Here is a 27,863-nt window from a genome sequence, read left to right on the forward strand (position 1 = left end):
TCACCCCTTCCCCCGACCCCAAGCAGACATCAGCCCCTACTGCCCTTAGAATAGACTTTATTGACTTTTGCCAAGGGCAGGCCCTGAGATGTGGGTCCAGAGAGGAGTTTGGTAAGGCTCGTCCGGCAGCTATGTCCTGGGGGCCAGATTGGTTCTGAGGGGCAGAAGGCCATCTACCCACTCACATGGTCGCTCCAGGAGTGTCTGCCACAGCCGCTTCTCCTCAGGTGTGGAATCCATCCAGGGTACCTGGAGCCCGTAGCTGCTGCCTGGGTAAGAGTGGAAGGCATGGTCACATTGGACACCCCAGGTCCCAAGGAATATGCATGGATCCATCAGTGGACACCAAAGCTTATAAAAGGGCAGAGAAGTGTCCAAGGCCATACATTAAGACCCTGACCCCCAGCATCGGCTTTCCCCAGGGTCCTGCCCCACTCACCAGTGCCTAGGCTGAGGCGTGTGCCCCCCAGCTGGCGGCTGGCCAGGGCCCCATGGTCCCAGAGAGAGAGCTCAGCACAGGCCTGGCGCAGGTCAGCAGGCCCGAAGCCGTCATAAACCATGGTGTGGTTGAACACAGGGCTGAGGCTCTTTCGCACCACTCTTGTCCGTTGGCGACTGGCCCGGCTGTCATCAGGCAGCACCGAGCTATGGGGGTGGGGGCAGAGGTGGATTTAGTGGCAGGTGCACTGGGCATGTGCCCTGGACCCCGACTTCTGAAGGGCCCCGCAAAACCCCAACTTTACACTTTTTTCTAATGTAAGGGACCCAATATTTTCTTCTGCGCCAGGGACCTCAACCAACCTTAATCCACCTCTGGGTGGGGGGTTGGCATTAAGTAGCCACCCCCTCACACTTCCCAGAACCAACCAGTCACCGAGTCCTACCTATACTTCCTCACAGTGTCCATGTCCTGCCTGAGACCTGGCCTCAAACCCTCACTACCCTGGGGACTTTGCACCAGCCTCCCCAGCTCAATGTCCATTGACTCCTCACTGTCCCCTAGAGTAGTTTCCAAACTTGTTAAAGCCTTGGAACACTTTCTGCAAGATAAAATATTGCTGACATATAAAACCTAAGAGAAAAACAATGTCTGGTTGAATCAGAGCTGGGATCTCAGAACCTGTTCATCCCATCTCTATTTCACTCTCTGAGGGTGTGGCAGAACGTAGGGACACTGCTAGCAGTCCCCTGGAGCTCACTTTGAAACTGAACTGCAGGCCCCAAAGCCTGGCCTTTCCATGCCAAGGGCCCCTGCGACCTTCCAGGTCTCAGCCTCAATTTTCTAACAAATCCTATAGGTATCAGCCACAGAAATGACACTCCTCAAAGGTGTCCTCCACTCTCCGGACTCAAACTTTTCCCTTCACCCCTGCTTAGTGGTCAAAGCCCAGACTGGGAGATCAAGGGTGGGTTACTAGAAGGAGTTGGGGAGCTCCACTACAGGCAGAAGGAAGGGAAGTGGGGAGGACTCAGGACCCCTCACCATTGAATGTAAGTATCCAGGGACCCTGAACGAAGAGGCACCAGGTCCTGAGCTTCCTTGACCCAGAAGTGCAGCTCCCCGCTCGGAGGCAGTCCCGGGCCTGCATCAAGACACGGCTCAGGCTTGGCACCATGGACAGAACCCTCCTCCTTGTGTGACGCCTGTCCCCCGCCTCCCAGGGGCCTGTCCAACTTAGTCTCTCATGGACAGCCACTCACCCTCAGAACCGGCAGGGACGTACTTGAGGGACAGAGAGAGCCGCCCGCGGCTGGAAAGGCGGTCAGGAGAGGGCGGGACCTGCGAGAGGCGGCTCGTCAGAGAGCGGGGTCAGGGCCCCAGGCAAAGAGGTCCCAACTAGGTCGAGTCTCCAGACACCGATGGGGCGTGGTTAGCAGGGAGGGCGGGATTTGTAGGGGCGGGGCCTCGAGAGAAATCTGCGGGAGGGGGCCCGATTCAAGGTTTCAAGGCGGAGCGGAGGCTCTGCGGAAGGCGGAGTCTGAGGGGTCTAGGGGAAAGCTCGGTGGGGTGAAAACGGGGCAGATCTGTGCCGCAGGTCCCTCCACACAGGCTAACTGTCTCACCCGGGGCTGCAGGGGGAGCCAGATGTTCTCGGAGTCCCAGTCCCAAGTATCCAGGGGCACTTCAACTTCGCCCAAAAAGACATTGCGACCCAGGCTTTCTCGGTGCCACACCGACAGGCTCAGCACGCGGCCCGGGAGCTCGGCCTGCGGGACAGAGTACTGGGGGACAAGAGGTGCGCTTTAATAGAGCATCGCTGATGGCCCGGCTTCAGTGCTGCGGGAGGTGTTGACTGGGGCTTGCCCTAGCACTCTCCTTGCAGGATGGAATCCTGCGGTGCCCCGAAAGGCATTAATGGGAGCCAGAACTAACGCTGTGCTCACCACTAGACTCCCTGCCCTTCTTCTGGCTGAATAAAGGACTGGGACGACGGGCAGTGACTAAACTATAGCTGCTTCTGCCACCCTGAGCCCTAGGGAAGGGACGTTCGATTGATGAATAGGGGGCCGCCCCGTCGTTGCAGCCTTACCCGGAGAATCTCGTTGAAGATGGGGTTCAAATTCCGTTTCTTCACTGCCGTCTTGCGCTTGCTCTGCTTATCCGGAAGGAGGTAGCTTTTGACGTAGCTGGGATGGGGGAGGTGAGGACCAGAGATTAGGGGAGGCGGCCTCCCAGCACGTCCTCCCCGGCCTGGGGGCTTCCCCAACCACAGCCTAGAACACAGCTTCCCATTCCAGGCCTCGTGCAGTGCTTTACAGGTGTCATCTCACTCGACCCCACGCCTTCCAAGAACGCTGTGACTCGCGTTTTGAAGACTGGGAAGTAGGCCGAGACAAGTGGTGGGACTGGGGGAGGTGAGAGCGGCTCCATGGCGCCCCCCGCCCGCCGGGGTGGGGCACTCACGGGTCCGAGCGGCGGCGCCGCGCGGCCGCAAGACCCTGGCATTGGATCAGATGCACGCGCAGCTCGGCAGCGTCGGGCTCGTAGCGCAGTGAGAAGTGCACAGAGCCGCGCACCTGCACGGCCCCCGCCTCCGCCTCCCCGGACAGGCTCATCTGGCTGCCGCTCAGCTGGGGTCGGGAGAGAGGGATCGGGAGGTTAGGGCAGGGTGCACGCTCACGTCCGAGCTGGGGTTGGGGGTGGGGGTGGGAATGGGAACAGAGTGAGGTGACGAGGTAAAGGGCACTGCACCGTAGCTTGCCTAAGGGCTGGAGTGTCAGGCCCGGAGGCGAGGGAGGGATCAAGCAAGGACTAAGCGTCGAGATGTGGGGATGGGAACCTCCACCTTTCTCACCGTGGAGGAGTTGAGGCTGGACACGGAGGAGCTGCTGCTAAGCATGCGGTCGAGTGAGGGGCCGGAGCCCGGGGTCCCCTCCCCGTTCTCTAGGATCTCGGACGCCGCCTGGATTTGAGGAGAGGGCAAGTGACGGGGACGCCCCTTTTCTCCCAGCCTCTTCCCCGACCGCGCTCGCTCCCGGACCGCTCGCTCTCAGCTCGAAATCTGCTCCGGATTTTGCGAGCAGCCGCTGGCCGCTCCCGCCTACCTGAGCTGGGCGGGGCTGCAGCTCCTCCTCTCCCCCCGACGGCGGCGCAGGCTCTGGGTCCGCCTCCTTCTCGCAGACTTGTGTACCCCTTGAGCCACGGGCTGGGGTGGGGCACAAGCTACTGAACCAGCCCTACTCAGCCCGTCCAGAGCAAATTTGGAGGGACTGGTTTACAACCCCCGTGACCTGAAGATTGGGGCTCTGGTGCTGTCCTGGAGTCGTCCACAGAGACCACATGCCTCCCCCCACCCCTAGCGCTGGAGGAGGAAGGTCAACACAGCTGGTTGGAGCCACTTCGAGTTGCCTCTGATCTCACAACCTCTCTGCTCCCCAACACACATCCTCCCACTTACCTTTCTGGGCCTGGCGTTCCTCCTCATGATCTGAAGCCTTTGGAGGGTCATATGGTGAGGGGAAGTCAGGCACCTGAAAGAAGCACGGGGTAGAGATCACAGTGGGGACTAGTGATGATGGGGTCATAGGTCAGAGGCTCCAGCTGGCTGCCCAGCTTTAGAGTTAGCACCGCCATCAGGGCAGGGCTGGCAATCAGCTGCAGGACCAGTTGGGCCTGTACTTCACACCTCTTCACACTTCAGTGCTTTCCCTGCCTGACTCCCAGGGTCCCATTAGTGGAGGACAGTAGTATCTGAGTCCTGGACCTCGCTCCACTCAGTCCCTACTCCACCTGTAATAGCCAGATTCAGGATTTCCTTAGAGGTCTGAACTCCCATTTGACAGAAGAGGATGACAGAGGCACAGAGCAGAGTCTCTCGATTCTCAGGCTGGGTCTCTTTCCCAACACGTCACCTCCATTCCACTATACATTCATTCATTAGTTCATTTAGTCACTCATTACTCACCTCAGCTTCACTGAGCCTCTCCTGGGGGGCCTTGTCTATGAGGGGCCTAGGAGTAAGGAGAAGTGGTCATGAGAGATGGGACCCAGATGACTGGAAGGCACCCTTCTCTCCCCGCCACACCTACTCACCTGGGCTCCAACGCCTCTTCAGTCTCTTTCCCAGCAGCCTCAGTCTCCCTATTGCTACCCAGAGCCTGGTCACCTGTGTGCAGGAGAGGAGTTCTGTGAACCTCCCTCCACAGAAAGTCTGGCCCTGAGGGATGCCACTCAGCTCCCATAGCCCACTGAGGGGTGGTACCCAGTCAAAGACACAGTACCAGGGGCAGCTGGGACTAGAACCCAGGTGCCCTCTACCTGTCCATATATACTGGGTACCATAGCCTGAATGATGCCCTGCCCTGAGGATTTTCTCTCAACCCTGGGGCTTGCTTTTTTTTTTCTTCTTCTTCTTTTTCTTTTTCTTTACCTCTGGAGCTCTTCTTCCTACGGATAGAGGCTCGAACAAGGTCAGAGCCAAGGTGGGCATGGTGGTGCCGTTGGACACGTGCTTCCTGGAACCAGTCCCCTGTTAGGAATTTCAGCTGCCCAGGGTCTGTCAGTGAGGCCCGGAGCTTGCTGGAGGATAAGGAAGGCCATAGCTGTTACCACTCACCTGACCAACAGGTGCCAGGCCCTGTGCCTGGGGCCAGGGACACAACAGCAAATCAGACTTGATCCCTGCTCTGGAGAAGTTCAGGCTGGTGGGGAAACCAAGTCCGGAATAGAGAAGTACACTATAGTGAAGTAGGTGCCATGACAGATATAAGAAGGGCCAGCTTTGCCTGTGGGAATCTAGGAGGGCTTCCCAGAGGAGGCAGCATTTGAATTGCTTCTTTTTGTTGTCGTCATTGTGTGTGTGTGTGTGACAGACAGAGATAGATAGGGACAGGCAGGAAGGGAGAGATGAGAAGCATCAATTCTTTGTTGTGGCACTGTAGTTGTTCATTTATTGCTTTCTCATATGTGCCTTGACTGGGGGGGGGGGCTACAGCAGAGTAAGTGATCCCTTGCTCAAGCCAAGCGACCCTGGGCTCAAGCTGGCGAGCCTTGCTCAAACCAGATGAACCCACGCTCAAGCTGGTGCCTTGGGTTTTCGAACCTGGGTCCTTCACATCCTAGTCCAATGCTGTATCCAATGCTCTATCCACTGTGCCACCACCTGGTCAGATTGAATTGCTTCTTAAAAGACAAATTGGCACAAAAAAAAAAAAAAAAGACAAATTTGCAGATAGTGGTGCAGGGAAGGTCAGATGAGCTGCCCAAGGTTACATAGCTAGGGACCACTTATAAGTCCCATGCTGCTCTGTCCCTGTGCTCTTACAGGAAGAAGAAACGGCCCAGAAATGAAAGGTGGGTGTACGCGTTCAGGGACTGTGGAGCACCTGAATGGCTGTAGTGGATGGACACTCTTGAGACTTGTTTGGAGGTTCTAGCAGGGGAGCACAGCTACTCGTATACCCTTGACCGAAGAACGGTCCTCTCCTCTAGTGGGGAAGGTCATCCTCTTCAACCAAGGGCTCAGCTTCGGTAGGGACACACATGGAGCGGTGAGGGAGGAAGGGGACACCCGCCTAGCCAGCCAGATCAGCCGAATCAACCCTGACGATCCATGGGGTGACAGATGTCGCAGCCAGATTGCCCTCACATCCTGTAGTGGACACTCTGTATGTGGGTGTCAGCGGTGGTGGTTACTGGTGGGAGACATGGGGGGGCTGGCAGGGACCAATCAGGGAGGCCTTCCGGACCACGCTGACCCCTGACACAAGATGCTGAGGAGCCATGAGAGGATTCAACAAGGCATACTAAGGACAGATCTGCGGTATGGTGGGTTGGCTGGAGTGGGAAAGCTTGGCAGGGGGGAGGCTGGCAGAGAGCTGATGCAGCTTCCCTGGGAGAGGTGATAAGCTGAGCTGGCCAGGGGTACAGGGAACCAAAAGGTAAAAACAAGAACTACTCAGATATTTGACAGGCAGCAAGTTGGTGGGGGCAGGGTGGGGGCCACCCAGCCGCACACTGCCTGAGGCCCTCTCCTTCCAGGCTTCCTGCCCTGCCTCACCTGACCCGCCCCTCCTCCAGCTGGCGCAGGTGGGCATCTCGCTTCAAGACATCGGCAATGGCCTCTTGCTCCTCCTCTGTCAGGAAGCTGAGGTCCAACAGCCTGTCGGCCTCAGGCTCTGACTCATGCGCCATGAGGTGGGTGGCCCCTTTGGGATATCAGCTGGGGCAGTGCCTCCACGGGGCACACATGGCTCCCTGGGGACAGACGAAGGGTCGGGTCAAGCCCTGTCCAAATATAGGGCACATTCTGGAGTTGACTGCCCCTTTCTGTCCAAATATATGCTTGGTGGTAGACAGGGTACAACCCCAGGAAGGCTGAGTTCAAGGTGGCATGAGATGCACCCATGGACACATGCATACACTGGCCATACACAGACTCAGGGACACAGGTGAAGTCATATACAGAGACACACAGGCACACGCACTGATAGATATAAGCACAACTACCCACAGTGCCATATACACCCAATCACACATGCACACTACTGACACCTGTATAAAGACAGGCACAACATCCCCGTTCCTCCACGAAGAGCCCTATGCAGTCAAAGGCCCAAACCCATCCCTAAAGCGAGAGGCAGACCTAACACATTGTTAAACCTGCACAAAGGAAGGCAGGACCTGCAGGGTGAGTTCACCTGTACAAGAATAACTCCTGGGCCTGACCTGTGGTGGCGCAGTGGATAAAACGTCGACCTGGAAATGCTGAGGTTGCTGGTTCGAAATCCTGGGCTTGCCTGGTCAAGGCACATATGGGAGTTGATGCTTCCAGCTCCTCCCCCCTTCTTTCTCTCTGTCTCTCCTTTCTCTCTGTCTCTCTGTCTCTCTCTCTCTCTTTCTCTCTGTCTCTCCCTCTCCTCTCTCTCTAAAAAAAAAAGAATAAATAAATAAAACAAAACCTGAAAAAAAAAAAAAAAGAATAACTCCTGGGACAAAGACTCGTCTTTGGATATACACAAATGCCACAGACTTTTGCACATATATTGCCCACCCAACTGAACTGTGAGCTCCCTGAAGGTAGGAAAAGGTCCTTAGACTCAAAGCCAGTACTTTGCACATAACAGATGGTTGGTAAAAATTTGATTAAGTAAAAACAGAAATACATCTGCACACACCTGGGAAATCAACACACACAAATGTGCACCCAGACATACAGGCATACGCACATGTCTGCTCACCGCCCTGCCCTGGAACCTCCCAGCCTGGGTTCCCTCCCTCTACCCTCACCTCCACCCTGCCCTGGCCCACTTGGCCTTCCTGTCTGAGGCAACCTCCTCCCAGCCCACACCCCCAACTTCCGCCCCCTCCCCCGGAGGTAACCGCTGCACCCCCTCCCACAGGCCTCCAGCCCAGGGATGCCCTGGCTGCCAGCCCTGCCCTCCTGCCCAGATGCCCTGGGCCCCTTGCTCTGACCACATGGGTCCCCCACCCCCTGACACAGGACCTGGCTAGGGTCCCAGTGGTGAAGGCCAGGTGCTGGCAAAGCAACTCAGGACACTCAGGTCCCACAGTGACTCCGGAAGCAAAACACCTGCCCAGCCCTGAGGGGCGTGTAGGTGTGTGGACGTGGCAAGGGGCCCAACTGTGCCACAGGCAGAGCAGAGCCATGCCTGAGCCCACTAGGCGGACTCTCCTCCCTGTCCCTCCTGTCCCCTCCCATGCCAGGGCTGCATGGGAAGGCAGGTCCCGGCTTGTGCCGGCTGCGTCTGCTCTGTGCCCTCCCGGTTGAGTCAGTGTCCAAGCCTGAGCAAGCCCTCGCCCCCTGCTGCCCCACCCTCACCTGTGAGCCTGGGGTTGAGCCTGTCTCCGCCAGGCATTGTGCACAGCCTGTGTGAATGCCCATGTGCTCCATGTTAACACTAGTTCCTGCACACCTACTGTGTTAAGGTACTGGGTGTTGCAAACACAGGGTTTGGGACTCTACGATGGCTGTGTGTGAACCCATGGTGATGTCTTTTTTCAGCTGTGCTGCTTTAAGAGGTGGTCCAGCCCTGGCCGGGTAGCTCAGTAAATAAACCATGCTCCCAGCATGCCAAGAGTTGGTCTATGAGCTTGTATATTTTGTTGGTGTGAATATCATATCAGTGCATGTGTGTCTGTGTGTCATGTCGTGGTGTGATACCAAATGATTGTTTGTGTGATGTGTTCGGTGACTTTCTGGGTGACAAAGCTGTACGGTGTGTGCACTGTGTATTTCCTACTGTGCTATATGTGTAGCTTAGCTGTGTGGTGTGGTGTGTACTCTGGTATTCCAAGGGTCCTCAGCTGTGTGTGTGTGTGTGAGAGTGTGGAGGTGGGGGGACATTCTGTAAAACTGACCCTGCTCTTATCCTGCTGGGCTAGACTGTGGGCGCCTGAGCCCTGAGTCCCCCAGCAGCACAGGCCTTCCTGCAGTCCCCTCTCCTCCCAGGGGCAGAATCAAGTGTCTGGTCCTCCCTCTTGTTCCCACACTATGGGACAGGCCCTTTGCTCAACACAAGGGACTATCCATCTGTCTGGCTGTTCCAGTCCCAGACACACTCCCGCCTCCCCCACCACAAGGTCCAGAGGGTGCTCAGAATACCAGGTGGCAGTGCCTGCCCCTTGGGACACTGGCAGGAGACTCTCGTCCTTAGGAACGTTACCTGTAGGGGTCCAGTATGGAGGGGACACCTTCGTGGGGTGGCCCCGGCTCCCCTGGCAGCCGAGTTTCAGGGACCTGGAGAAGAGCAGTGAGGGACTAAGGCTGACTCAACCCGCAGCTCAGCGGTGTAGCTGCCCCACTAGGAGGAGGAAACACCTTCTTAGGAGGGCCTGATGCAAAACCAGGCCTGGATTTCGGTTCCCGGGGGTGTGCCCACGCCTCTGCTTTCGGAAAACCCAGAGCTAGTTTGCAGGGTGGGAGATGCCTAGGACTTGGCCCCCGCTCCACTGCAGGCTTACTCTGTAACTCTCGTCACCCCTTAAGGCCTTGGCCATCCTATCCCTGGTGTGGATAGCAGCCCCACCCTACCCCCTGGGCAGCTGACAGAAACTTGCTCTGACAGCAAAGTTAGCAACCTTTCTAGTGCTCATTTTCGTAGCACATATATATACTAACACTGGAACGATACAGAAATTAGCATGGCTCCTGCGCAAGGATGACACTCAAATCTGTGAAGTGTTCCATATTTTTTTAAAAAAAGAAAACAGAAATCTTTCTAAGAACCAGGGTAATGCAAGGATTGCAGACTGTAGTCAGACAGCCCTGAGCAGTTTTTGCTCTGCCCCCCCCGTGACTTGGAGCAGGTCTCTTAACCATCTGAGCTGCAATTTCCTCCAATGCAAACTGCGGACAGCAGAGTGCGAAGAGCCTATTATAAGCGAAATGAAAGTGCCTGGCACAAGCTGGCATTTGGTGGGTACCAGGTGTCCCCTCTCCAACACAGTCCCTTTTGACAACCCCTGCCTCTCCATGTCTGCACACGCCTCCTGAGAAGTGCTGGCCACAACAGAGCTAGCTGCTCTCTGAGCCCCATCTGTGTGAGGAGGCCTGGACACTTCCAGGGCCCAAGTGAGAACCCCACGCCCTATGCCCCGAGGGAACCCCTGTGAGCACTCCATTCTGCTCCCAGATTCCGCCCCACCCCAGGAATGGCTTTGGGCCCTGGACTTCATTTGCTTTGGGACCAGGAACCAAGGCCACAGAAACACTTCAAGACCCCTCCCTACAAGTCTGCTTCATTCCACTCAGCCTGTCCTGCTGCGTCTCCCTCCTTGGTATGATTAAAGATCAGAGGGTACCTCACAGACCCCCAAGAGAGTAGATGGGGCAGGGAGGACTCTAAACAACACCCTGCTCCTTTTCCCCCCTCATCAGAACTGGCTCAGTAACGTTATCACCACTCTGAGCACCTCGGGTCTCTCCTCTCCCCCAGCCCAAGATCCAGTCTTCCCCGTTTGTTTTTTTGCAAGTCAATCTTATTTTCTGGGCCTCTTTTTACTCATCTGTTAAATGAGGGTAATAATTCCTTTTCAGAGAGTTGTCAATAGAATTCAATGCGAACCCTGCAGGCCCTTCATAAGTATACACATGCATTTGTGTAAACAACATCCTTTGAGCGTCCACTGTGGGAGGGGTTACTGTGATGCCTGCTTCCTCCATCAAGTCTCCCAATATGCGAGGAGGGTGGCCAACGGCATGCTCGCCCTTTCTCATCCTGGTCCTGGCTCCAACCAAGGAGTTTCTATGGCCCCCAACTTCCCACCTCTCAGCAGCCCTGACCCCTGGAAGACAGCAAACCTTGTTCTTTCCTTTCCCCGGCTTCTGAATTGCCTCCTCTGATCTGTCCTTATGGCTGTGACTCCTTGACTGTTTGGTATTTCTGTCCAACTCCCCTGTCTCCTGTCAGCTCAACCTGTACTCTGCTTTCTCCCCAATGAAGCCTCTTTCAACTTTGCTCTTCTGTGAACAGCCCCCGGGTTGTGTCCTGGCCCCCCAGCCTCCTGCTGCTTCCTGCGGTGGCACTTTCCCCTCTGTCTTCCATCTCCCTCCCTCCCATAGCCTGGCTGTCCCTGCCCAGCCTCTCCTGGAAGCCTCCTCCTCACTGTCTCCTGGCCTCCACACCCAGCTCCTCCAGCTCTTCTTGTACAGCTGTTAGAGGGCCCTGTCAACACCCCACTTTGTCATTCCTCAGCGTTGGAAGGTGCCAGCAGACATCCAGGGTAACCCTGTGACCCTTTAACAAATCTCCAAACCAGCCCGGCCTCCTTCAGACACTCACTGACAGAAGTCTCATCACCTCTCCTCAGCCCACTCTCCTTTGGGTGCCCAACCCCTCAGCCCAACTCAGGACACCACCTGTCTCTGACTGCCCTTAGAGCCTTACTAGACTCTGCTCCCTGTCCCTTCAGCACCCTGGCCATCTGTGCTCCCTAATCCTCCAATGCAGAGTGCTTCCCCACCTGCCACCAGCCGCTGGGGGGGCTGGGGGGCGGGCTCATTGCCTCTGCACTATGGCCAGTCTCTAGGCAACTTAAATGGTCAACAGGCCCCAGATCTGGGTTGAAATTCCCTGGAGGGCCACGTGGTCCTCTGTGGCTTTGAATCAACGACAATCTGGAAGCCTCACTCTCTCCCTTTAGAGGACAGGGATGACAGCAGCAGCCATCTCATAGGACTGCCGTCAGGGGTGTTCCCTTCCTCAGGTCTCTTTTGTTGGTTACAGTGCCCCCCTTCTTTGGAGAAACAGCTCCTTCCCACTTTCCTCCTTGTGCTCCAGCGAGGCCATCTGCCGGGTGGTTCCGGGCGGGGCTCCAGGGCCAAGCTGCCGGGTTTGAACATGGTTCAACTTTTCCCACCTGTGACCTTGAGCAAATCAGTTTACCTCTCTGCTCCTTTCTCCGTTGGTAAAATGGGGATGATGCACCCGCCTCATGGGGCCGTGAGGCAAACGGCACATAGTGAGGCCCAGTAACTGTGGGGTGATTTTCTTGGTACCAGTTTATGTCCCTTCTCCGCAAGGCTAACTGAAAATTCTGCTAGGCAGAAGCAGGCCTTTTTTGCTGTGACTGTTTTGCTGTGATTGTTCTCTGTACTGGAACTCACACCCCACCCCAACCCACCTCAAATGGACCACAACATGCAAGAAAGATTTCTGAAAATGGAATTTTTCTGAAGTGGAGGGTGACTCGCCCTGGAGAAACTCCAGGCTGGGAACCACAGCGCTGCGCGGTCCAGGATGAGCTGATGGACACCTGAGCCAGGGCTGAGGGCCAGCAGCTCTGCCGTCCTCAAGGCCAACCTCGGGATGAACACAAAGGGCCCTGAAGCCTCAGAGGGTAAATCTTTGGCTAGTGACACAAGGCTGAGGGTAAGGTCGAGAAAGACTCCACCAGAAGTGACTTTTAAGCTTGGCTTTGAAAGGAAAGACCATGATTGTATTGAATTTTTTTTGTTCTGTTTTGTTTTAGAGAGAGAGAAAGGGGGGCAGGGAGGAGTGGGAAGCATCAACTTGTCGTAGTTGCTTCTCGTATGTGCCTTGACCAGATAAGCCCAGGGTTTCGAACCGGCGACCTCAGCGTTCCAGGTCGACGCTTTAGGCACTGCACCAGCACAGGTCACGTGAAAGACTGATTTTAACAGGTAAAAAGCACAGGACCAGAAGTGGGAGGGTGCTGGAGAACAGGTCTGCTCTGTGTCACAGGACAGCAGGGCGCATGGAGCGTGGAGAATGCGGGGCCCTGAGGCCACAGAGAAGTGAGACATGGAGGCAGGACAGTGCCCGGGCCACTGCGAGTCAGTGCAGGGAACCTGGCAGTGTGACTGATGAACACGGCAGGAGCCATGGGCTTGGGATCTATTGGTTTATCCTAAACTGTAGACCCCTGGGCTGTGGTCTGCTCAGCCCAACTCCCAAGCCTACTTCCAAGTTCCTCCCAACAGGGAGTGTGGGAGAGGTTTCAACATTCATTTTCCTTGAAGAGAAGCTTTGGGATGGTGGGGAGGCGGGGCCCAGGGCAGCATATACCCAAGGGACGCTCCGTCCCGCTAACCCGGACACTGGATGAGGACTTAGCCTTAGACCCCCTGCCACAGACAGAGGGGCCCAAGGACACCAAGGCGATACAAGCTGAGGAGGTGAAGGGACCACTGAAGGGAGAATCAAGGACAAGGGCACTGTCTGAAGTTAAAACTCTTTATTGTTCTGTCCAGGGAGCCCCACACATAGGATCCACGGGGCGGGGGGCGGGGGCTGCACAGACCCTTCCCACAACACGGAGAGAAGAGGGAGCCACGGCAGGAGGGAGAGGACAGCTCCCCTGCAGCTCCCTGATGGCTCCAGCGGCCCTGACAGCCCCCACAGTTTGCACCCAAGGGGCACCATCACCAGCGTGAGGCCTACACTAGGGCCAGGGCCAGGTTTTGTTTCCACTGCTCTGATCTACAGGGTGTCATTCTGGACACGTCAGCGTCACTCACATCTCCAGCCTGGCCGGGGGAGCCCAGGCCCCAAATTGCAGGGGGAGATGGGCCCAAGTGCTTGGAGGCCCAGAGGTGGGGCACAAACTACCCCGAGTGTGGCTTCTGGCAAAAAAGGGGCCCTCCAGCCCTACGGGACCATTCGAGAGGCCAGTGGCGAGGACCCGTGGCCCGATGAAGACTTTCTAGTGTAGCCCACCCACCCGGGGACCAGAAGCCTGGCAGGAGGATGGACTCCAAATCCAGCTCTGGCCCCGTCTGGTGGGTCCAAACGTCCTCCCCTGCCCCACCAGGCACTGAGCTGAGGCAGAGGGAGCCCAGCAGGCAGTGCAGGAGCAGCTCTACAGAGAGAAGCTAAGGCCTTTCCAACATATGAACAAAGAGGGTGCCTCAAGCGCAGGCGTCACAAGCCTGGGAAGGAGGGGACAGGGAGCTTCTGAGAGACCAGTGAGACATAACACGTACCCCCCCATTCTCAGCTCTATTACACCCCTGGGTCAAAACCAGCAGCAGGCCCACCCCTGCCTTTTGGAGTGAGGAGCAAGAATTTGGAACCAAAAGGAGTGGCAGGTCTAGGGTCACGAGGCAGCCATCACCGCAGGTTAAAGACCAGGCTGACTGTTAAGATGACACCCAGGAGGAGGACGAAGGGCAACCAGGTCTTCACGAAGGCCCCCACGCTGACAGAGGACAGAAGGGGAACATAGTGAGAAGGGCCTGGTGAGTGGGTGTGCCACCCACAGCCCCGTCCATGCACACCCAGAAGGGGCTGCTGCCCCTGCGGAAGCTCCCAGAACCATGCCCTCACCCCCTAACTTGGTCACCCAAGGGACTGGGCTGGGATTCATGCCCACTATGGACTACCAACTATGGTTCTGGGTAGGAGCTAGCCCAGCTCCTGGCGGGGATGTGACGTCTCTCTGGGTGGGTTGCAGGAGACGTGTCCACCTTTTCTAGGCCTTCCTGGCTCCATCCACAATCCCCCACTCGGGAAGCGGTCTCCAGTAGGCGGACCAGGAACTTGTCTGGGGATGGCAGCCAGGAGCACCATCTGCCCAGAGCCCTCGTGATGGGGCTCCCCGGGAGGGGAGGAGGCAGCACAGTTAGCACAGTGTTGTGGCTGGAGTCAGGGCTCTGGGCACAGCTCCGGCTCTGCCTCAGACTGTGTGGCACAGTCACAGTCTTCTCAGGGGACCTGTAAAAGCCTTTGGACTGTAGAAGCCTGAGGCTCCCCTTTTCAGAAGCTCTTCATGAGGGCAGCTAGAGGGAAGCACGAGGAGGGGGCCTGGCGACCCAGCTGTGTGCTGGCTACCAAGCGCGCAGGCCACTCAACCTCTCTGAGCTACCTCTGCCTCTCAGGCCACCACTGAGGCCCACCTGCCTACAACCTGGCCTCAGATGATGGATGCGAGAAAGGACCCTGTGGGGCAGTCGCCCACTGTCCCTTGAGGGTCCACCTGGTCCCTTGACCCGAGCAGAGGGCTCGGTGCACTCAGAGCCTCCCAGAGGAGCCAGAATCATTGTCCCCATTTCAGCAAGAACAGCTGCAGCTGAGAGGCCAAGGCAGTTACCTAGGACCTCCCAGTGAGTAAGTGGCACACAGGGGGAGCTGAATTTCAGCACAGCCACCTCCTCCACCAGAAACTCAGCTAGTGGTTCTAGAGCCTTCATGACTTCAACCAGCATCTGCTTTATCCCTGTTGGCTGAAGGAGTCCAGAAATGGCCCTGCTGGGACCCCTGGGAGAGCAGCCTTTGGGAAGGCAGTGGTGGGCAGCTCACCTGACATACTTCCCATAGAGCAGGCAGAAGAAGCAGAGTGTCACCATGTTCCAGTTGGTGCTGTTGTTGTAACGCATCAGGTTCAGGGCCAATGCCACGTGCGAGTGGCAGTTGTCACAGCAGAGATTGTGCTGCAGGTGCAGAAAGGATGAGGTCAGGCCGGGAGGTGGGGGGCCCCCCGGCCTGGTCCCCACCCTCAGCAGTGGCTCACCTACCATGCGGTGCTTGTACTCCTCGGAGGCGTCGTGCACAGCCGTGTCCCATGCATTGGGCCCACTAGCATATACCCGAGCAGGGTCCAACTTCCAGTACCTGAGGGGAGAGGGGGTTCTGGGCGCTGGCTCAGCTCCAGTGCTCCCCGATGCCCGCTATGCTGGGCCCTGAGCTGGGTGCTGAAACGGTAGGGGTGAGCCAGGTCCCGGTCCGTGTGACAGGGTGATGTGCCCAGTGCCATGCGGATCCTGGGGAGGACGTGAACTAACTCAGCTGGGCGTGAGAGGCTTCCTGCAGTGACACCAAGTCCAGTCTGAAGGAAGAGGGGTTAGCCAGGCACAGAACAGGAAGTGGGCATCCTAGGCAGGGGAAACAGCCTGAAGAGAGGAAGGGGCACAACACTGTGCAGTGTGTACCAGATATCAAGGGAGGGACAGGGTGACGGGATGTTGGAAGGTGAGGATGGAGATACAGGTAGAGTAATGATGTAGGGGACCCGAATGTCACCCTGAGGAGTTTATCCACCAGACAGCATTACCTTCACCTCTCCACATGGGAGACTAGGGTGAGGTGGGGAGACTAGGGGGAGCGGGACAGCAGCCAGTGAAGCTAAAGCTCATAAACTTCAAATCGGGTGAGACCCCGAAAGGGTGCTGGGAGGTCAGAGCGCCCTCTAGCTGCTGTGAGGGGAATGGCTTGGTACATGAGCCTAGAGGGGCGATTCTCAACCAGTGGACAAGAATTTTTTGTTTTTAAAATTTTTATTTATTGATTTTAGTGAGAGAGGAAGGGGGGGTGGGAGGGGGGAGAGAGAGAGAAAGAGGAACACAGATCTGTTCCCGCATGTGCCCTGACTGGGGATCAAACCAGCAATCTCTGTGCTTCAGGACAATGCTCTAACCAACCGAGCTTTCTGGCCAGGGTTGCAGCAAGAATTTTTAAAACATGCAATACCTGACTTTTAGTCAGGGGCAGTGACCTATTTCCCCTTAGACTGTCAATTTAAAAAATGATAACAGCTAACACAACAATAGTCATCTGGTATAAATCAATCAAAATTATACCCTTTTTTTTGTCATATTGGCAAAAAGTATATTTTTTTGATGTGCCGTAGTTTTTAGTAGTTAGTTTACGTGTGTCATGAGATGAAAAAGGTTGAAAATCGCTGGCTTAGAGACAGGGGACCAGTGAGAACCAGCATGGCCTGGGCAGGGGCTGATCAGGGGTTCCTGCCCAGAAACGGGTGCCAGGAACCGGAAACAGCGCCTGGCAGCAGCCAGCCCGTTTAGAGGCCCCGGCCCACACCGCCACCTCCAAGAAAGCCAGTGGGCTGCCTCTGCTGTGTGGATACCAACTCCTCCCTGTGCCCTGGCTCTTCCTGGATACAGCCTCTGGCAACAGAGCACTGGCGCTGGTCTGAGCACACAGATGATGGAAGTATTATTACTAGAACCACATTTGAGGTGGGCCCCCTGAAGAGAGAAAAAACTAAGTCCAAACCTCTAAGCAAACTAGCAATAGCTCTCGATGGGCTTAAACTGTTTTTATTCTCTCCAACCAGAACTTCCCAAAGGAGTTTCAAATAATGCCTCCTTACACCGTAAATGGTGTGTTCACTCCTTGAGGGACAGGAGAAAGGGTCTCGGTGTTGGAGTGAGACAGATCTGGGTATGAGTCCCAGCCCTGCCACTTCCTGGGTATTTTGACCAAGTCTCTCCCCTCTCCTCACCCTTCCAGTGAGCCAAGAACATGAGCTCACAGAGCTGAGGCAAGGCCTAGCTGGCCTGTTGATAAAGGACCCAGCCAGGAGGGACCTGGCCCTAGGGACAATACATGGGTGGTCATCACTTACTTGGCAGGCTTCCCAAAGGCCATGTTGTCTTCCTGTGGAGGGACAAGAGCAGAGGTCAGTGAGGAACCCACATCCAGCCTGGAACAGACAGTGACTTAGGAGGAGGTATGACAGGTGAACAGGGGGGGCCGGGCCCTGCTTCGGGGCTGGCACTGCATGTGACATGTGACGTGCCAGCAGCAGCCTGCTGGGGGAGAAGGCAGCAAGGCGGGAGTGCACAGAGCACTGTATGCCGAGACCAAGGACGCGGGGCACCAGCCAAAGCGGCCCCTTGGTATGGCTCCCAGTTCATTCTCTCACTCTCTCTGGGCCTCCCTTTCTCCAGGTTCTCTGGTCAATCTCTGATTTTTGGTCAGAGACAGTTTCCTTTGTGGTATGAATGAGGACACCCTCTGACCCCCCGACCCGACAGCAGTGCCCACACGGAGAGCCCCTCCTCGCATCTGCAGTCTGACTGCACTCAGAGCAGGACTGGGAAGGGGGTTTGGGGCTCAGAAGGCCTTCCATAAGGGAGGCATTTCATCAAGTCCTGGACCTGCCACATTAGATGTGTGGTACAGGAGATATGCAGGGACAGGTTCTGCTGACAGCTGATCAAAGACGAATTACCATAAAAGTAGATGGCAGTGAAAGCAATGGATATCAAAGACCTTTATTGTGCTAAGATGATCATGACAACTATTAATATAAACAGGTTGGTGCCACCACACCCTTCAATTTCAGCCTTTGATGAAGCTGCAACCCTGGCATTGGAATAGGCAGGATGCTGCCTGTGCGTCTGACACAAGCCCACTGCACGCCTCTTAGGCACATCATCCCCAAAACACCTGAAACCCAGCTGATTCATTCAGAAAACCCATCCCCCTCTTCTCCATGGCCACACCCAGGGAACCACGTCAGCCTCCCATGTCCCCACCTTGTGACTCCCACCTTCTGAAGGTCCAGAGATGTGGTTCCTGGACGATCTGACTCTCCACTCTTGCCTCTAACCCCTACCCATGTCTCGGTACCCAAGGGATGGGCAAAGGGCTGGGTCAGTTACTTTAAGAATCCTTCTGGCCACACTGCCCTCCTGGCCTGTCCTAGAGGCAAGAGAAGGGGTAAAGGGGTCAAACACTGGTGAGGAGCAGAGGGCTGCGTGCTATCTGCATTCCCTTGGGTCTTGGGGAGACAGGAAGCTGCCTGTGAGCAAGACAGGCCAACCTTCCACTTAAGCCTTAGAACCCTCGGGCGGGGGCATTAGAGGGCTCACCGAGACAAAGTAAGGGCCAGCAAAGTCCCGGATGACTCCTGTGGATGTGCAGATGCCCATGTGGCCAATGATGGGGAAAAACCACCTGCAAGGAAGAAAGAACAGGAAAGGAGCTGAGCTTAGGGGGTCACTCGGCCAGTCAGACAGACATTAGGGACACTCCCTCCAGTGGGAGAGCCTCTGCCTGTGACATTGTGTGATGGGTGCCAGCAGGGTGTCTAGAAGGCAAGTACAAACAGAGAGCACAGTGGGGTCCCACCCACCCCCACAGAATGGCTATAATTAAAGGGACAATAACATCGAGTGGGTGAGGATGAGGAGCAACCGAAACCTGCATTCACCGCTGGTGGGAGTCTACATTGTTCTAGCACTTTGGAAAAACTGGCAATATACTCTAGGCTTCTGCAATTCCACTTCAGAGCGTACACCCAACAGAAATGGACAGTCACGCCCACAGAAGCCCAGTGCAAGAATAGTCACAGCACCTTTACGTAAAATAGCCAGAAACATTTGTCAAAACTTACTGAACTTCACACTTAAAATACATGTACTTCATTATTCGTCAATTATATCTCAATAAAGTTAATTTAAAAAATAATAAAAGAGCCCTGGCCGGTTGGCTCAGCGGTAGAGCTTCAGCCTAGCGTGCGGAGGACCCGGGTTCGATTCCCGGCCAGGGCACACAGGAGAAGCGCCCATTTGCTTCTCCACCCCTCCTCCGCGCTTTCCTCTCTGTCTCTCTCTTCCCCTCCCGCAGCCAAGGCTCCATTGGAGCAAAGATGGCCCAGGCGCTGGGGATGGCTCTGTGGCCTCTGCCCCAGGCGCCAGAGTGGCTCTGGTCGCAACATGGCAACGCCCAGGATGGGCAGAGCATCGCCCCCTGGTGGGCAGAGCGTCACCCCATGGTGGGCGTGCTGGGTGGATCCCGGTCGGGCGCATGCGGGAGTCTGTCTGACTGTCTCTCCCTGTTTCCAGCTTCAGAAAAAAAATAAATAAAAATAAAAATAAATAAAAATAAAAGAACCCAAGTATTTAACAAGAGTAAAATGAATAAGTAAATTGGGCTACAGCCATGTAATGAAATAGTCGGTAACAATGAAAAAGAACACATTTCTGTTACACACAACACAGATTCTCATAGATAGAAGGCGGAGTGGAAGAAACCTTACTCAAGGTGCATAAATATTGTTTGTATGAAATTCAAGGAAAGGAAAAGGTAATCTGTATTACTAGAAGGAAAAAGAGGGGTGATCTCTGTGGCCGAACCACCTGGGATAAAGAAGCCCTTTAGGTATTGCACATGTTCTCATCTTGACCTGGGTGACATAAGTATACATATGTGAAAACTCACTAAGCCCTATACTTAAGATTTATACATTTACTGGTATATGTTGTATGTTAATAAAAAGTTTTTCTAAAAAGGTAGGGGAGCCATTTAAACCAATCTGTGGGTAGTGGGTTGGGATAATTCAAAGAAGGCTTCCCTGAGAAAATGAAAAAACAGTATGTGCAAGGGTAGAGCTTAGGACAAAAGCATGGTGTACTCTAGGAACTAAAAGTTCAAATTCTGCCTGACCAGGCAGTGGCACAGTGGATAGATCATCGGACTGAGACGCACAGGAGCCAGATTTGAAACCCTGAGGTCGCCGGTTTGAGCGTGGGCTCATCTGATTTGAGCACAGGCTCACCAGTATCAGTGCAGGATCGCTGGCGTGAGCATGGGATCATAGACATGACCCCATGGTCGCTGGCTTGAAGCCCAAGGTGGCTGGCTTGAGCAAGGGGTCATTTGCTCTGCTATAGCCCCCGGTCAAGGCACATATGAGAAAGCAATCAGTGAACAACTAAGGGGCCACATCGAAGAATTGATGTTTCTCATCTCTCTCCCTTCCTGTCTCTGTCAGACACACACACACACACACACACACACACACACACACACTACAGTTCAAATTCTTAAAAGCCATGGGCATTAAAAAAGAAAACTAATCTCAGATGGATCTCAATATGCAAAACACATAGGAACCCCAGATCTGTGTGTAGTCTGAGAACCATGGCTCTGAAGGCCTAGGTGCTGGAGAGGTTGATCCATTTTATGAAGGGCTCACAGGGCCAGTGGCAGCAAAGTGCTGCATGTGTCTGGAGAATGGCAGGGATCAGGAATGGGGTGAAGGTGAGAGGCCAGTTCAGAGGTTATTCTGGGATACTGGCAAGAGATAATGAGAAGCCAATGACTTCAAAGATCTTTAAGAGAAAAAGTAGACAGTTTTATGACTATAGGATACAGGTCTTCCAGGTCTATAGCCTGAGCACCTGACAGGATGGGGCCAGAGTGGTTTTCTGAGAACATAATTCAGCTTCCATTATTCCTTCGCTTACCACCCATTAATGGCTTCCCATTATACTTCAAACTTCTTTCAAAAGTCTGGCCCTGTGTATCCCTTGATGTCTCCTCATGCTCTCTCTATCTACACTGCCTGCCTCTGGTTCCTCAAATATACCAAATCTTCCCACCTCAATGCTGGCCTCTGCCCAGAACTTCCCCCAGAGCTTCGGAGCGCCAGCATTTCTTCCCATTCAGGCCTCAGCTCGACTGTAACTTTGGAGATCTTGCCTGACCATGCCTTCTAGAGTGGCAACACACAACCTCAGGCACCCCAGATCCTCTTGCTGTTTTGATTTCTTTATAGTATCTACAACTTTCTGAAATGATCTTGTTTACTTACCTGGTTTCTGTCTCTTCCCATTAGTACATAAGTTGCAAGAGAGCAGGATTTTCTCTTACTTATTAGAGTAACCCCCAAGGCAATGCCTGGCATGCAGTATTCATTGACTAAATTATGGATGAATGAATGAATGAACAAATGTCCTGCATTTAAGAATACAGTCAGGCTCTGACGTCAGACCTGGGTTGAGTCCTGACTTTGGTTTGGGTGAGTTACTCATTCCCATCTGTCAGTGAGGTGGATAGTAATGATAATTTATCTCAGTGGGGACTACTGTGAGAATTAAATAGGATATGCTTGCAAAGTGCTTAGCACACTTCCTTGCAGTTGGTAAGTTGCTCAGTGTTATTACGTTATGTTCAATAAATACTTGCTATCTGATTGGCTGGACTGGCATAGATTAGGTTGCTGAAGACCCATAGTGGCCACAGGATGGACATTCAGAATGACAGGAAAGTAGTTTCTCTGGCTTCTCAGACCCCAACCACAGGACCCTTCCCGCCCCCAGTTCCTTTCATCGAGTTGGGGAGAAGATCCTGGACCCGTACCCCACATACTAGAGCTGTGCTGGCATCTGCTGATGGAAATTGAGAGAGTAAAGGCTGGAGACAACAGCAGAGCCCTGCACACAGGGAAGCTCCAAAGAAGCTTTCCAAGTACATATTTGTCAGACTGGAAGCTTCACGAAGGCAAGCTCCACAGCTGCTTTCTATGCAGACCTAGTACATAACAGGTCCTTAACAACCATTTGTTGAATGAATGAATGAATGAATGAACGATTGAATGAATGAGTAAATGAATTACTGACCCTGGAGCTTCTATCTGGGAAGGTAGAATATCTCAGTGAAAAAAGCCCCATGCTGACTTCTAAGCCTTTATTTCCTCATCTATAAAATGAGCCCTGGCCAGATAGTTCAGTTGGTTAGAGCATCTTCCTGATAAGTCAAGGTTGCAAGTTCGATCCCTGGTCAGGGCACATACAAGAATCAACCAATGAATGTATAATTAAGTGGAACAACAAATCGATGTTTCTCTCTCTCTCTCAAATTAGTATTAAAAAAAAGGAGGATGACAGTATCTATTTTCATTAGGCTGATGTAAATACTGAATGAGAGTGAATATAACATGTTTGGCTTAAAACAGAGTAAGTATCCATCCAATCTTAGCTATTTTTATTGGTAATAGTAGTTATTATCTGGTTTTTCGTGAAGAGCTATCAACATCTCTGAGGGGGTGGACAGATCTTTGGATTCAGCTGCCTCCTCTCTGATCTCCCCATCAAAGACAGGTGACAGTTCCTGTGCCACATCTACTCCTAGTTCTGTGCTCTAGGTCAGCTGTCATCACTATGTAGGAGGGTAGTTCCTGTGTCTCCCTCCTACTGGAGGGTAAGTTTTTTTATGGGAACATAAGCCCTTTGATGGGGCACTCTGGTTTATTCATCATGGTTTTATGAACGCTGTACATAGAAATGGGGTGTAGGCCCTGGCCGGTTGGCTCAGTGGTAGAGCGTCGGCCTGGCGTGCAGGAGTCCTGGGTTCGATTCCCAGCCAGGGCACACAGGAGAAGCGCCCATCTGCTTCTCCACCCCTCCCCCTCTCCTTCCTCTCTGTCTCTCTTTTCCCCTCCCGCAGCCAAGGCTCCATTGGAGCAAAGCTGGCCCGGGTGCTGAGGATGGCTCTATGGCCTCTGCCTCAGGTGCTAGAATGGCTCTGGTTGCAACAGAGCATCGTCCCCTGGTGGGCATGCCGGGTGGATCCCGGTCAGGCGCATGCGGGAGTCTGTCTGCCTGCCTCCCCATTTCCAACTTCAGAAAATTACACACACCAAAAAAAAAAAACTAAAAAAAAAGAAAAAAAAGAAATGGGGTGTAAACTGCTTCTGGACCAGATGACTGGGGACTATGGTGCCTCCACTTCATGTTGTTACCAGCTCTCTGAAGAGCAGAGAACTTTAGCCTGACCAGGTGGTGGCTCAGTGGATAGAGCATCAGCCTGGGATGCTGATGACCCAGGTTCAAACCCCAAGGTTGCCAACTTGAGTGCAAACTCACTAGCTTGAACATGGGATCATAGACATGACCTCATGGTCGCTGGCTTGAGACCAAAGATCACTGGTTTAAGGCCAAGGTCTCTGACTTGAGCAAGGGGTCATTTGCTCTCCCGGAGTCTCCTGGGTCAAAGCACATGAGAAAACAATCAACGAACAACTAAGATGCCGCAAAGAAGAACTGATGCTTCCTATCTCTCTCTCTTTCAGCCTATCATTCCCTGTCTGTCTCTCTCTCAAAAACAAACAAACAAATAAATAAAGAGCAGAGAACTCCACAAATATGTTTTTTTAAACGATTTTTTAAATTTTATTTTTTTTTATTTTTTTATTTTTTTTTTATTTATTCATTTTAGACAGGAGAGGGAGAGACAGAGAGAGAGGAGAGACAGAGAGAGAGGAGAGACAGAGAGAGAGAAGGGGGGAGGAGCTGGAAGCATCAACTCCCATATGTGCCTTGACCAGGCAAGCCCAGGGTTTCGAACCGGCAACCTCAGCATTTCCAGGTCGACGCTTTACCCACTGCGCCACCACAGGTCAGGCTTAAATTTTATTTATTCATTTTTAGAGAGGAGAGAGAGAGACAGAGAGGGAGAGAGACAGAGAGAGAGAAAGGGGAAGGAGCTGGAAGCATCAACTCCCACATGTGCCTTGACCAGGCAAGCCCAGGGCTTCGAACCGACGACCTCAGCATTTCCAGGTCGACGCTTTATCCACTGCGCCACCACAGGTCAGGCCACACAAATGTGTTTTTGAGAACAGAGAAAAACCAAAGAGATCTTAGGATAACAAGACAGGTTTTTAGCAAAATCAATCCATTCATTGACTATCCCTCCCAGTTATTCATTCTTCCATTAACATTTTATTTTCTTCATAACACTAACATTAAGAGAAGATCTCTTATTCATTTACTTGTTTACTATCTCCTTCCAACACAATTTTATTTATTTATTTATTTATTTATTTATTTATTTATTTATTTATTATTTTTAAGTGAAAGAGAGATAGTGAGACAGACTCCTGGATCGGCCCCCACCAGGATTCACCTGGCAACTCCTATCTTCAGCAGAGGCTGGAACAACTGAGCTATTTTTAGCACTTGAGGCTGACCACTAGGACCACTAGGTCCAGCCATCCTCAGTGCCTGGGGCCAGTGCTTGAACCAATGGAGCTACTGACTGCAGGAGAAGAGGGAGAGAAGGGGGAGAGGGAGAAAAGAGAAGCAGATGGTTGTTTCTCTTGTGTGCCCTGACAAGGAATCGAACTGGGACTTCCATACACAGGGCCCATGCTCTATCTACTGAGCCAACTGGCCAGGGCCACCACCACGATTTAAACTCTATGACAGCAAGAACCATATTTGCTTTGTCCACTACTGTATATTCTTATCACCTAGAACTATTCTAGGCACATAGGGGTCACTTAGCAAAGGTGTTAAAAGAATATTTAATTAATGAACATACTTTCTTAATCTTTTTTTTTTTTTTTTGTATTTTTGACGCTCTGCCCACCAGGGGGGGATGCTCTGCCCCTCCGGGGCGTCGCTCTGTTGCGAACAGAGCCACTTCAGTGCCTGGGGCAGAGGCCAAGGAGCCATCCCAGCGCCCGGGCCATCTTTGCTCCAATGGAGTCTCGGCTGTGGGAGGGGAAGAGAGAGACAGAGAGGAAGGAGAGGGGGAGGGGTGGAGAAGCAGATGGGCGCCTCTCCTGTGTGCCCTGGCCGGGAATCGAACCCGGGACTTCTGCATGCCAGGCCGACACTGAGCCAACCACCCAGGGCAACCTTTTTTTTTTAAAGGACTCAGACTTGGATGTTCTTTTTTTTTTTTGTATTTTTCTGAAGTTGGAAATGGGGAGGCAGTCAGACAGACTCCTGCCCGCATGCGCCCGACATGGATCTACCCAGCATGCCCACCAGGGGGCGATGCTCTGCCCATCTGGGGTGTTGCTCTATTGCAACCAGAGCCATTCTAGCGCCTGAGGCAGAGGCCATGGAACCATCCTCAGCGCCCGGGCCAACTTTTTGCTCCAATGGAACCTTGGCTGCAGGAGGGGAAGAGAGAAACAGAGAGGAAAGAGAAAGGGAGGGGTGGAGAAGCAGATGGGCACTTCTCCTGTGTACCCTGGCTGGAAATCGAACCTGGGACTCCTGCATGCCAGGCCGACGCTCTACCACTGAGCCAACCGGCCAGGGCCGACTTGGATGTTCTTAAACAAACACATAAGCATTTGAAAATGAAAAACTGAAGTATTTTTACAGAAGACAAAAATTAAGGTCATTTTAGGATTAGCAACATAAAAGGCCCAAAATGCCTCCATCTCCACACCAGCTGGCTGTTCTTTTTTTTTTTTTTTTTTTACAGAGACAGAGAGAGAGTCAAAGAGAGGGATAGATAGGGACAGAGAGACAGGAACGAAGAGAGATGAGAAGCATCAATCATCAGTTTTTCATTGCAACACCTTAGTTGTTCATTGATTGCTTTCTCGTATGTGCCTTGACCATGGGCCTTCAGTAGTCTGAGTAACCCCTTGGGTCTAAGCTGGTGAGCTTTGCTCAAACCAGATGAGTCCGCGCTCAAGCTGGCGACCTCGGGGTCTCGAACCTGGGTCCTCCGCATCCCAGTCCAACACTCTAACCACTGCGCCATTGCCTGGTCAGGCCCAGTTGGCTGTTCTTGATAGAAGAAACAAATCCATCTCATCAGAAGAAAGAGCATATAGGTTGTAGTCAAAAGGAAGTAACTTATGGAGTCAGAAGACTGAGTTTGGAATGCCTTTGCTTAGTGGTGTGTGAACCTGATCAAGACATTTATTGCTACAAGGTCAGCTTCATCATCTGAGAAAGTAATTCCTACTTTAGAAAGTGGCTGTGAGGCCCTGGCCGGTTGGCTCAGCGGTAGAGCATCGGCCTAGCGTGCGGAGGACCCGGGTTCAATTCCCGGCCAGGGCACACAGGAGAAGCGCTCATTTGCTTCTCCACCCCTCCGCCGCACTTTCCTCTCTGTCTCTCCCTTCCCCTCCCGCAGCCAAGGCTCCATTGGAGCAAAGATGGCCCGGGCCTCTGCCTCAGGCACTAGAGTGGCTCTGGTCGCAACATGGCGAAGCCCAGGATGGGCAGAGCATCGCCCCCTGGTGGGCAGAGCATGGCCCCTGGTGGGCGTGCCGGGTGGATCCCGGTCGGGCACATGCGGGAGTCTGTCTGACTGTCTCTCCCTGTTTCCAGCTTCAGAAAAAAAAAAAAAAAAGTGGCTGTGAAATTCAGAGAAAAAGGGTTGAAAGAGCCCAGTCAACTGCCCAGCACTGTGAGCAGTGGTTATTATAGGCCAGGGGTCCCCAAACTACGGCCCGCGGGCCATATATGGCCCCCTGAGGCCATTTATCCGGCCCCCGCCACACTTCTGGAAGGGACACCTCTTTCATTGGTGGTCAGTGAGAGGAGCATAGTTCCCATTGAAATACTGGTCAGTTGGTTGATTTAAATTTACTTGTTCTTTATTTTAAATATTGTATTTGTTCCTGTTTTGTTTACTTTAAAATAAGATATGTGCAGTGTGCATAGGGATTTTCTCATAGTTTTTTTTATAGTCCAGCCCTCCAACAGTCTGAGGGACAATGAACTGGCCCCCTGTGTATAAAGTTTGGGGACCCTTGTTATAGGCTGTCAAGGTTGAAGCAGAAGGGTAAATCAGCTCACTCCAACCAGGAGCTCCTCGCTAAAAAGTGTCAGCACTAACACAGCACCTGTTTTCTCTCCTGACAGGCTAATGCCACAGAAAGAACCTTTGTCTGGGAAGCAAACACCCTAAGACTTAAACACGCTTTGCAGCTGAGAAGCTGTGTAATCTTCCGTCTCATTTCTAAGACAAAGGGTTGGCCCCCCAGATCGCTGGGGGCCCAACAGTGTTGACATCCCAGGAGCCGGCATGGTCCCAACCCAAATCCTCCAGACCCAGCAGGATATCTTGCGTATAGGAAGTGATCTGCTAGCATTTGCGCAATGAATGAATAAACCAGTGAATGAATGAAGATGTCTTCTCAGACCGTGTTAGAGGCCCCTCTTCTGTACGAGCTTCGCAGCTACAGAACCTTTCCCGCCGGTCTACAATTATCTTTCTCCCTGACTAGACCCGTGCAATGAGGGCGGGGAGCGTGTCCAATCGTCGACAGAAACTGGCACTGCACCCGGCAAGGCCTGCGGGTTGGACCCGAGGGAAGGGCTTGCTGTGTATTGGAGCCGGAGGCTGGTCCGGGGCGGCCTGGGGACGCGGGACGGGCCCAGGCTCTCCCTTTCTCGGGCGGAAAACGGAAGAAACTCACGTGAGCACCGGGATGGGTGTCCACACGACGCAGTAAGGGAAGCGACTCCGCTCCACGTCCATGGCGCCGCCGCCCGAATCGGTAAAGTTCTTCTTGTCCGTCTCGGCCGCCGTCGGCGCCTCCACTTCCGCCATTCCGGGCGGGGGTGGTGGCGGCGGCAACAGAAGTGGCGAAATCCCTTCCGCTTCCGCCATGCTGCGCGCGCCCCGCTCCGGCCCACCCGTGCTCCGGC

At 53.6% G+C, this 27,863-nt stretch overlaps 2 protein-coding genes and 1 non-coding gene across 4 annotated transcripts; 1 reads left to right on the forward strand and 2 right to left on the reverse strand.

Annotated features, from left to right (window-relative positions):
- Nucleotides 1-40: 40 nt before the first annotated feature.
- SYTL1 (synaptotagmin like 1) lies at nucleotides 41-9,263 on the reverse strand. 2 transcript variants are annotated; one of them, XM_066269955.1, is made up of 15 exons: nucleotides 9,127-9,263; nucleotides 6,501-6,697; nucleotides 4,872-5,020; nucleotides 4,535-4,607; nucleotides 4,407-4,452; nucleotides 3,900-3,972; nucleotides 3,547-3,647; nucleotides 3,297-3,404; nucleotides 2,906-3,072; nucleotides 2,532-2,628; nucleotides 2,065-2,223; nucleotides 1,702-1,780; nucleotides 1,484-1,583; nucleotides 440-645; nucleotides 41-269 (listed from the first exon to the last, which is right to left on the reverse strand). In XM_066269955.1, the coding sequence occupies exons 2-15, from the start codon at nucleotides 6,632-6,634 to the stop codon at nucleotides 130-132; spliced, it is 1,632 nt and encodes a 543-aa protein (XP_066126052.1). In that variant the 5' UTR covers nucleotides 6,635-6,697; nucleotides 9,127-9,263; the 3' UTR covers nucleotides 41-129. The 2 variants fall into 2 exon arrangements, with proteins under 2 accessions (XP_066126052.1, XP_066126053.1); XM_066269956.1 differs by lacking the exons at nucleotides 4,872-5,020; nucleotides 9,127-9,263 and having other exon boundaries at nucleotides 6,501-6,694.
- Nucleotides 9,264-9,548: 285 nt separating this feature from the next.
- LOC136332702 (U6 spliceosomal RNA) lies at nucleotides 9,549-9,656 on the forward strand. The gene has a single exon (XR_010730864.1). It is a non-coding gene; the product is annotated as a U6 spliceosomal RNA (small nuclear RNA).
- A 3,488-nt stretch (nucleotides 9,657-13,144) lies between these two features.
- Nucleotides 13,145-27,848, reverse strand: TMEM222 (transmembrane protein 222). Its single transcript, XM_066269957.1, has 6 exons — nucleotides 27,632-27,848; nucleotides 18,540-18,624; nucleotides 17,288-17,319; nucleotides 15,438-15,534; nucleotides 15,223-15,353; nucleotides 13,145-14,122 (listed from the first exon to the last, which is right to left on the reverse strand). The coding sequence occupies exons 1-6, from the start codon at nucleotides 27,823-27,825 to the stop codon at nucleotides 14,035-14,037; spliced, it is 627 nt and encodes a 208-aa protein (XP_066126054.1). The 5' UTR covers nucleotides 27,826-27,848; the 3' UTR covers nucleotides 13,145-14,034.
- Between the last annotated feature and the right edge of the window lie 15 nt (nucleotides 27,849-27,863).

Source organism: Saccopteryx bilineata, chromosome 3 (assembly GCF_036850765.1).
Source record: "Saccopteryx bilineata isolate mSacBil1 chromosome 3, mSacBil1_pri_phased_curated, whole genome shotgun sequence".
Lineage (NCBI taxonomy): Eukaryota > Metazoa > Chordata > Mammalia > Chiroptera > Emballonuridae > Saccopteryx > Saccopteryx bilineata.

Bases quoted from the DNA above. Each gene is read 5' to 3' on its own strand.
- SYTL1 (XM_066269955.1), bottom strand. From the start codon at position 6,634: ATGGCGCATGAGTCAGAGCCTGAGGCCGACAGGCTGTTGGACCTCAGC. The intron at 3,648-3,899 runs GTAAGTGGGAGG...GCCCCACCCCAG, and splicing joins GGAACGCCAGGCCCAGAAAG to CCCGTGGCTCAAGGGGTACA. The intron at 3,405-3,546 runs GTAGGCGGGAGC...CCTCAAATCCAG, and splicing joins TGCAGCCCCGCCCAGCTCAG to GCGGCGTCCGAGATCCTAGA.
- TMEM222 (XM_066269957.1), bottom strand. From the start codon at position 27,825: ATGGCGGAAGCGGAAGGGATTTCGCCACTTCTGTTGCCGCCGCCACCA. The intron at 15,535-17,287 runs GTAAGTGATGAC...CTCTCCCCTCAG, and splicing joins GCCTTTGGGAAGCCTGCCAA to GTACTGGAAGTTGGACCCTG. The intron at 15,354-15,437 runs GTAGGTGAGCCA...CTGCACCTGCAG, and splicing joins AGGAGTACAAGCACCGCATG to CACAATCTCTGCTGTGACAA.